This window comes from Dermacentor andersoni, chromosome 3 (genome assembly GCF_023375885.2).
Source record: "Dermacentor andersoni chromosome 3, qqDerAnde1_hic_scaffold, whole genome shotgun sequence".
In the NCBI taxonomy this organism is placed as follows: Eukaryota; Metazoa; Arthropoda; class Arachnida; order Ixodida; family Ixodidae; genus Dermacentor; species Dermacentor andersoni.
Genome location: NC_092816.1, coordinates 168,830,616 through 168,840,789, shown reverse-complemented (window position 1 = coordinate 168,840,789; position 10,174 = coordinate 168,830,616). Strand labels below are relative to the sequence as shown.

The 10,174-nt window shown below is 48.8% G+C and overlaps 1 protein-coding gene across 1 annotated transcript; it reads right to left on the bottom strand.

Annotated features, from left to right (window-relative positions):
* Positions 1–848: 848 nt before the first annotated feature.
* LOC129382982 (uncharacterized) lies at positions 849–8,839 on the bottom strand. Its single transcript, XM_055067179.1, has 4 exons — positions 8,741–8,839; positions 5,836–5,959; positions 2,566–2,666; positions 849–1,147 (listed from the first exon to the last, which is right to left on the bottom strand). Exons 1-4 carry the CDS (start codon positions 8,762–8,764, stop codon positions 956–958), a joined length of 441 nt encoding a protein of 146 aa, XP_054923154.1. The 5' UTR covers positions 8,765–8,839; the 3' UTR covers positions 849–955.
* Between the last annotated feature and the right edge of the window lie 1,335 nt (positions 8,840–10,174).

Here is a 10,174-nt window from a genome sequence, read left to right as displayed (position 1 = left end):
AACGTAAGACCGGGGCAATTGGAAGTGTCTGACCGAGTTAACATTTTATTTAGAGAGGGAAATGACCAGGAGCTCAAGCACTAAATGTACGAAAAGAATGGCTGACTGAATCTCGCGCATTTGTGCCGCGCACAGCGTCGCGTAGTACAAAAAAGAAACCAAAGTGCAGTACTTGGACCTTATCATGGAAATTGTGATAAATGGTATGGGATAAAGCATCAAACGTGCACCTTAACATCATCATCGTCATCATCATCCCAATTATGGCCGCTGCAGCACGAAGGCCTCTCCCGGCGATCTCCTATCAAGCCTATCTTGTGCCAGCTGACCCGCACTCTGAACCCTTTCGTGCACACATTCTGTAACTCTTATGGTCCACCGGTTATTTGATGATGATGATGATGATGGTTATGATGATTATAATGATTATGACGACGACGACGACGACCTTGATGTGTTTGGCGCATACCCGCTCACGGGGATTGGCCAAGAGTCGGGCAGACATTACAAATGCTCCCTACCCATTACAGGGTTTCATTTTCGTTCTTCTTAATGTCAACAATAGAATATCGGCTGCACACGTTTACTTCTGTAATCAAGATCGCCGTCTTCCTATCTTTCGAGATTACGCCTAGATTTCTTTCGCTCGACCGCTCGTTACGCGGTACTCAACTTGTTCTCGAGCTTCATTTTAGCTTACTCCAAGTTGTCGTCCTTGTCATCCGATGGCCGGAATCGGCCGGTAGTAAGCTAAGCGCGCCGTTAAAGGAAATGGTAGTCACCAACGGACACAGTTTGATTCGGCCGTATACGTTTGGCCAAATCTCCGAACAAGACACTGACCGCGCTCGACCACAGAGAACCGTGTATTTCTGCAGCCTCTCCGCGAGGTGCACCGCGGTGGCCCGAGCGGAGGCCGGAGGCAGCGCTGTCGTCGCCGTCGACGAGCGCGCGCTCAGCGAGAGGCGTCGGCGTCTTCGGCGGCCGAGGCGGCGCCGTGCAGCTCGGCGGCCAGCAGGGTGTTGAGGGTGTCGTTCATCTGCTCGAGCAGGTCCCTGCCCTGGGCCACCAGCCCCTCGATGCGCTGCACGGCGGCGTCGCCGTCTTCCTCCCCGCTGTGCTCGGCCTTGGCCAGCAGGTCGCGCATCTGCGTCGGACGCGTCACCGCGCTCGAAATTTGCAGCCGAACGCGACGTCCGAAGTGCGCGAGAACGAATTCGTGCGGCCCTTGGGGCAGACCGAGCGCGACGACAGGCAGCCTCGGTGAGCGAAGTTCTTCCGATCGCGCCCGGTCTTTTTTTCGGAGGCGATCGTTGAATCTTGGGGAATAGGCTATACCGTGGTTGCCTGACCTTTTCAGACGTTCTTTTGTTCGCGGTAGCTCTTAGAAGAAAGCCCATCGTCACGATGGGCCTTCGTCACCTGCTCTCCGCTCTACTATCCGCGCACACTTCCCACGCGCTTGGCGGCTGAGAATGACCGCTTTTCTGTCATTTTGTGGGGTCTATTTCCCAAGAGCCTTTCTTTTGTATTTTTTATCACTAGGTTTCAAAAGTCTGACATGACGGGCCCTCCTATAGTCTGATTTTTTCATCCTGCATAGTGTGGGCAGTCGCATATAGATACGCAATTAAGAGAACTTAATTCGATTAGTAGGCCCAGTCGTGCAGTTCTTCCAGCGCCTTTGGAGGGAGAAAGAGCGCGTATAGGATGAGGACATTGAAAGATGAACAACAGATGCGCCGACTAACAACGTCGTCTTTATTGCAATAAGGCAATATATAGAACCGGGACAGAGCCCCGCATGCGACGAGCATATCGACAAGGTTAAAAAATAATTTATAAAATATGTTACATTAGAGGGTTAATCATCGATTAAAGAAAACTGGTTTTCCCTCAGGAATGCTCTGCAGTGCACTTGATAAGAATGCGATTTCTTTTTTGCTTAGAGCTATCGAAGCCGTGCTCACACATGCACTGCCTCCTTTGTGAATCGCGTGTGCTTCGGCTGTCAAAGGTGAAGCACACGAGTATTTTTTACGTCTGTCATGTAATGACTACGCCTAATCATTTTGCCGCATAAATGGCTTGACGTTACATTGAATTGCATGACCGTACATATAATTTCCTTTTATAATTGATGCACTATGTTTTTTTAGGGGGGGGGGGGGGGGAGGAGGGGTCGCGAATGCCGGCTGCGAGAAAAGTCTGTATAACCTTATGGCCCGCTATACGAGCCCTCCTCCTTTCTATAGAAACGTCCGGCTATCGTTAGTGATTGGCTGGAGCGATCTCTAACATCAGTTGCCCTGCACGGAGTTGATGAGACGGCATACTGGAAGCGCTGTAAGAGACGTTGTGCATCCAAGGGTTAGATTCTTGACGCCGTCAAGTTCCGCCCTATATTGTCAAATTGTGCGATGCGGCCGGCGCCTCGAGCCTATCGGAGAGGCCGTACAGAGCTGACAAAGGTGACGGAATTCGCCAACGTCGAGAACGGCGCCCGGCCCACACAGTTCTCTGACAGCGTTGACCCGCGAGACAGGCGGTGCAGCAGACGCGTACCTTCTGCGATGCGGCGATATCGTCCGGTGGCAGGTGTCCTCCGTCGGGGCCCATCTCCATGGGAGAGCAGCTCATCATCTTCGCCATTATCTTGGCCAGCTCTGCGCGCACGCGGAGATGCGGCGCAAGTTAGTCTTACAGACGCATGGAGAAAAACCCCCACCACCTCATCGCCCGCGGTCCTGACTTAGATAGTCTAGGATATAGCTCGACACGGGACTTCGAAAAGCAGGCAACGGATATGAGTCCCGCCTCATTTTTATGTCGTCTGCTCCCGCTGTCCCCTTCGCTTCCAGCTTACGGTTGGTCTCGACATTCTACACATGAAAACTTGCGCAAAGATGCGCATTTTTTCACATATAAAAAATAACCGGTCTAAATACATATCCTGTGAATATTTGCGTGATCTATGATGCTTTGAATGTGCTTCATCAGGCCTGAAGATTACATTCAGAGCAAACGTACCACTGGTCACGTTTACAGAGAAATACATGCCATCAGATATCACAGCCCGCCCACCCACAACTTAGGATTAACTATACTATATATATATACGACCCCCCTGGTCCTGCAGACACGCAATTCGTTAGGGCGGTGACAAGCATCGATATGTTTCCCTGCGATTTGGCTTGGCGGCGCAACCTCGAATGTAGGCATGCGGCACGGCAGTTGCGGGTTTCAGAGAGACTACGACCTTTGCAGCAGATGGTCCTTGCTCCGAGTCCCTGCCCAGGCCACTGCATTTTTCGCACTTCGCGTGGCGCCTCAATAAAGACACACAAGAGGTGACAAAATAAAAAAAATGAAAGAGGAGGTAGAAGTTTAACAACACGTGGCAAAGCAAAAGCGATGGCGCATCGTCACCGCTTAGCTCGTTACACCGCTCCAGTGGCGAATCAGTTTTGTGGAAACTTGCAAGATGGATGAGGTGCCACGAAAGGCAGAATTGTAGGCAAATGTAAAGATTTAAAATGTCTTATAGGAATCTAATAATCGTCGTTATTTACTTTGTCTATGTTCCATTCGAGAGTTTCCTATTAGAACTCATCGAATAATCATTCCGTTCGAGTACTTTAAGGGACATCTGTTCAGCATCAGACTCGTCCAAGTGATTCTGCTGCATAAGGACCAAATTTGTTACGGAGATGGACGAGAAGATGCCGGATAAATACATGGAGCAGATTACTTTTGCACAATATAGTTTCCAGTCGTTAGATGAGAACGCCTCAGCTCTTTGGCAGCCGACCATTTGCTGTCTCGTTATTTGGCCAGCCGCACCACACTTGGACTCTTTTGAACTCGTATGTCGTGCTATGTAATTGCACTTAGCTCCTACAACGATCACTACACTCTGCTACGTACGTCTAGGTTTGCCAACTCTCGAGTGGTCGAAGTCGGCAAGGGGTGTGGTGGCAGATTTGCACGTGCAACAAAACAGCATATTTAAAGAAATTGTATTATGTAGAGATTTACGTCGAGAAAGGTGCAGTAGCTTCCTGATAAGCTAACACGGCACCCAAATATAGATAGAGGCATTGCGAAAGGTCATATGGCATACAACAGAACTAGAACTACGACAAAAAAGCTAAACCCCCTTTTTGCTTACGGCAATGCAAGAAAAAGCTGTTCAAGCGAATTATCACGCACTATGAAAAGAAAATCTAGTATATTGATTGATAGTCAGTAAAAAAAGAAAAACAAGACTTGAGACACTTGGCCGTCCCGAATGGGTAAAGTCGGTACTGTCCCGCCCAATGTGGGACCGTTGGCAACCCTACGTACATGCGGTGACGTACAGTTGTTTTATTATTATTATTATTATGGTCGTGTCATGGCACAAAAGATACGCTAACATTCCCAGTTTTTCAATTACAAACTTCTCAGTTGACCTACCATCAAGGTAATGGCATCGATGGATAAAGTAACGAAAAATATGTTTTTATTCTGAGGATTTATGTTTCACTCGGTCTCAAAATTGTGGATATCAGGTGTTCGATTAGATATCAGAATGCACTCTTTCTGGAACATTTGTATTCACTCCGCATCACAAATTTTGCTATTCGAACACCTCCTAGTAAATTCCGTCATACTTTCGAGAGCATTACGCGGCAGTGAAGGAAGCCTCCACGGCTATCTTGTAAAGATAGCATCGCCGTTGAAGGAAAATTCTTCCTTGTCCGGGGGATCGAACCCGGGATGAAAGCATCATTAGGGTGGTTACTCCACCATAGCAGGGTCTAGCACGTGGCAGAGTGACGCCGCAGAATTATTCGATACTCAAAGTCCCACGACTCTAAATATGGCGAAGCAGTTCTGCAGAAATGTGCTATATGGAGAAACTTTTATGACAAGGTAGAAATTCAAGGCTGTTCGAAGAGTGGAATTTTCAAATGGAATCGAATACGAATGCTCGAGAAAAAAAGACCATCAAATGTTGAATCGAATGTCGAACATTTTCTCATTTCGAAAGCAAAATGAAATAGGAAGTTTTCACAGCCCGGTGAAAAAGAAAATGAAATCAGACTTGTATATACACTAACATGTTCACGTCATACCATTCGCAATTAGACGTCAGGACAACTCAGCAGCTTTCCAATGACGAGCAACTGGTTTCAATCATCTGGTGCTTTCAATCATCTGGGGAACCATGACAATGACTGTGGCGAAACAAGGGAACAAAATGTTACCAGATGTTTAACCGCGTGTCACAACATGCTCGTACAGGGTTGGGTTCGCTGGAGAAAAGTGTGATGCTACAGCATTACGTTTATATTAAAGGAATGCAAAACATGGTGAGGCTAAAGAAATAACGAATCGGAACAAATTCGTACAAGGACAACCTACATGTGAGCCATCCCTACTGAATGAATGGGAACTGGAGCACTGGAACGAAAAAACTGGAATGACTGGAGCAGAAGTTATCGGCCCCGTGCGTTCACCCTCGAAATGGTGCCTTGCACAGCTACCCTGCAACATAAACACTCGGAGCAGACTTTACGCCCATCTTTCTGTATCCCTCGAGACTCGTGTTCGCAACCCTTATATATACCAGGTTTATATATACAAAGTTCAAATAGCACAGGCTATACAATTCGTATTCGAAGTTTCGAATATTCGCACCACAGCTATGAAAAACAAAATTACATGGGCCCCACTGTCATGGGAGCGCAGCAGCGGCAGCAGGGATTGAAACCCGCGACTCCGTGCATTCAGCAGCGCCACGCCATATAGCGGGGCCGAGCCAGCGAGCGTGTTGTCAGCATGACGTACCCTCGGAGTGCTGCTCCCCGGCGTTCATGTGGCCCTCCTGGAAGAAGGGCGACCCGCCGGGCTTGGCGAGGACGTGCTTGGGCGAGGCGGCGCCACCGTCGCGCTGCTGGACGTCGACGCACGCCTGCCGAGGAGCAGTGTGCGAATGAGGAGCAAAGCGGCATGTCACGCCCACATATCTGTCGCAAGTTTACGCGCGACTCGTCAACTATACATGACGAACTGAATCGTGTGTAGACAGGCGCCGGGTTTTCAATCTGCCAGGGGGGAGGGGCGCGGGGGGGAGGAGGTGGCGGGGCAATTCACACCCTCTCTTTTAAATGGGAAGCATTTATTGGGGAACATTTCCCATTTTGACAGTATCTATCTATCTAGCCGCCTCCCTCTTGGTGTTCTCATGGTCGTTTCGTTAACTTGGTATGTACCAAAATTAGCATAGTATGACAAGAGTGTATCACGAACACAAATGTTAGATCATGACATGAATGTCGTGACATGCGTGGCATGCAGGTCATGAAACAGCCGTCTACGTCTTGGTGCTTTCATGCTAGTTTCGTTAGCTTGGCAGGCTCCCCCGCACGCTGTTTCGCATAATATTGATTCCCGCTGGGCGCGCGATCTGCCGGCTTTCTTTCGTTCATTCCCGTCCCTTGCAAGAGATGCAGGCATAGAGGCAATATATGTAAACATCAGTTTCATTTGTTTCTAAAGTCGAGTGAATACGCTGAAAATAATGATCACACGGTTCTTAATTTCTTGCACACACGCAGCTGCCTAATCTTGCCACCCAAACCAGGACTCGTGTGACTTTGATAGTCCCGCTTTTGCATATTGATGTCGTGTCTCCTTACTCTCATCGTCATCATTATCATTATATTATAATTATTATTATTATTATTATTATTATTATTATTATTATTATTATTATTATTATTATATGCGAAGCAAATTCGACTAAGAAATGTGCTCTCTCCATCCAGCAAGGCACCTCATTTCAGTTTGTGAACAACGCTGGCGTGAAGGAACCGATATATATATATATATATATATATATATATATATATATATATATTCTACGACCATTTTCTTTGAATTGCGAGTTGCGGGCTCTTCAGGCGCTGGCGAGGGGCCAGCACTTCAAACTCGTCTGTGTAGCGTCGCCTCAGATGCCGGCCGAACGCGTTGGAGCTACAGCGTAAGGACCACGCGCCGCTGGTTGCAGCGGCAGGAATCGGGCAATGGAATCGAAAGACTGGAGAACGCGGTCAGCGGGAAGACCGTATGCTGCGCGCTGCTTCGCTGAAGTGCGGCCGTGGGCGACCCTGTTACCGTGGCCATGCGAGAAGAGCACGCGTTCCTACGTTCTGGCACGTCGGTTCCCAGTGAGGTGACAGGGGCAAGGAGGTTTTAACAAGTATCCTCGAGTTGCAGCTCTGGCAACTTCTTGCCAGCAGACGCCTGCCCTAACTTCACCTCTGAAAGAGTGCCACGCCAGCTTGAGATCGCTCATAGCTTAAGTGCTTTGGTTTTGCTATCGTATAAACGCTAGGGTAATAGCAAAATAATAGCTCGTCGTATCTAGCAAATTATTAGATTAGTCTTACTATCGATACCATTACTTTCAATAAACTGTGCCACGGCGCTCAGGTTTCCTCCTAAAACCAGTCACGCGAAGATAGTCGTTCAGTAATATATGTACGGCGAAAGACGAAGTGAAAAGAAAGTGCTTCCTGCTCTCAAGCATTCATGCCCCGAGTAAGATGGCGGCGGTGTTCGCTTCCCTTTCAAGACGTCATCTCCACTCCAGATCTTTTAAACAACCTTGGTCAGGAGTCGAACACATGTGCCTCAATATGAGCAGTGAATCTGTCAAGGTGAAATTGCAGCACGTGATACCAAAAAATCTGAGGACACCTAAGCACATCTTAGGACTTGTGAATGCGAAAGCATTCATGTTCAATTGAACGCCGCTGAGCAGTCCTTCGAGTTATGGACTCCTCGCTGTCAAGGGAGCGCGTTGAGACGCTTGGCCACAAGGACCGTGCACTTTGATCCATGACGTCATGCTGCCTTGCCCGACTGCCATAGAATTTAATATGGATGCTCCCAAGTAAGCTGGAGTGATTTTGACAGCGCTTTCGTCAAGTCGGGCTTGGCAATGGAAATTTCGGTCCAAGCAGCCTGATGTCATAAAGATGAGTGCACAGGCGTGCTCTCTAGGAGCCGCTGGTTTAGCGCAGGGGGTAAAACATTCGGCTGCTGAGGGAGGAGTGGTATGTGCAAAACGCATTACCACCGACGGTTTTCGTTTCGAACTTATTCTGTGTTAATGCATTAATTTCTTTATAGCAATTACCGCGGCCAAGCTAAAACACAGGCGAGGGCTTGCGCGGACAATGAACGCGCGGGTAACACAGGCTTCAGAGAGCGAGGGTGACGTGGCGTCGCGACGATGCCCATTACCCTCACGCAACAAACCTGGTGCAGCAGCAAGCGATGCCTTTCGTCCGCTGTACTCAGTCGAGGCGCGCACCTGACGCGGCCGTTGCAGCCTATGGGAATATAGGTGCCGTTTCGCCGCTACAGAAGCCGGCTTTTTCGCTCAATGAGGCATTTGATGCTTTCGCATCAAAAATTGTTTGTTTCGCTCGCAAGACCATGGGTTAGGGCTCTACTGTTGGGCAAGCGACGTCTCAACGCTTATTGCCCATGGAAGAGCGAATTACGGCATAAGCGGTTGGAGCACACTCTAAGAGTTGTGCTCTTGGGTCCCGCGTTACGAAGCAAGTATTCGCTCACTGAGGCACAGCTCGACAGGTGTAGGCGCCGCGGTACAGTAGGGACTAGCATCGGCGTGACTGCCCGCGGCGCCTCTGCGTAAATGGCAGCGGAGACGGGGACTCACCGTGTCGGTCGCCTGGTCCGCCATTTTGAGGCCCGCCGGTCACTTCTTCCTCTTCGGTCTCGCTTCGCGTACAAAACAGCGCCAAGCGCCACCTGTGTATACGCGTGCACTTCTCTCTGTGCATGAAATAGATCGCTAGAAAATACAGCTCGAGAAGCCTGAGCCACACGACGCATAGGTGTGACCAAACCTTACGTACCTTACATGTTCTTGTCTTAGGTTAAGTTGTTGCCGGTTGGCACGCCACTCCTGTAAAAAGAAAACAAGCGATGGTTGGTTTTTAACAGTACAAGGGGTTTTTCTGTTTTGTTTTTTCGTTAATGTGCGTGGTTCGTTTTGTCGACACCCTTCTCCCTCTCTACTTAACACGGGATTTAGATGTAAATAGATGCACGCAAAGAGATTCCTAGCCAAAAATTTGTCAACGTTTAAGAAAAAAATAAGATCACAGTCTCGCAGTAAGCTTAATTATTATTCAAAAGAATAGCGCAAAGTAGCAGGGACAAAGACAGAGAAGACGACAGGACGAGCGCTAAGTCCTGTCGTCTTCTCTGTCTTTGTCCCTGCTACTTTGCGCTATTCTTTTGAATAATCATGACACACCAACTAGCCCACCTTTCTGCTTTGATCGCAGTAAGCGCGAAGCAATTAATGTGATAGCAACATGCTAGAATATTGAAGCGATAGCTCAGTGGGAACCCGTAAGGTGGAGAAAAGCAATTAAAGGGAAAATGGGACATCCACCCAATCGTAGCAATTGCTACGATTGGGTGGATGTCTCATTTTCTATTTAATTACTTCTCTCCAACTTGCTGGTTTCCGCTAAACTGCTATTTCAACCTCCTGCATTTGATTCAAATTGTTGTTGGCAAATTCGGAATCGGCCTGCCATCTGCTAGCCGCCTGGTTAGCTCAGATAACAGAGCGGCTACCCCGGAGAGGCGATGGTCCCCGGCTCGAGGACCAGGATGAATTTTTCTTCAACTGCGAGGTTTTACTTTCGAGGAACCCGTGTGGGTTTCCTTTGGAGCAAATGCTACAAATTCCCAATGCAATTTCCCTTTAATGTTAGAATACTCCACGAAGTGTAAAGCTATGAAGCTGTAGTGGCAATATGAATTCCAGCGAACGTAACCTGACTTAGCAAACACATCAGGTGTGGCGTGTGTAGACACACGAACAGAGAAAACTCGATGACCGCGAGCAGCGTCGGTTAGAAGTACGCGGTCTCGTCGGCGTTGTCGCCTTGTGTTCGCCTCGCATCCCCACGTCGCCACATGCTCACGGCGGGCACGATGTGTGCGACCGCGTCGCGCTTTTACGCTGCAGGGTTTTGCCGACGTTGTCGCTTAGCCACGGCTTCCCTCAGCGCCCCGGCTGCCTGCCACCGGCGGGAAGCTGCAGCGCGCGCTGCACGCGCAACAGTGCATTATT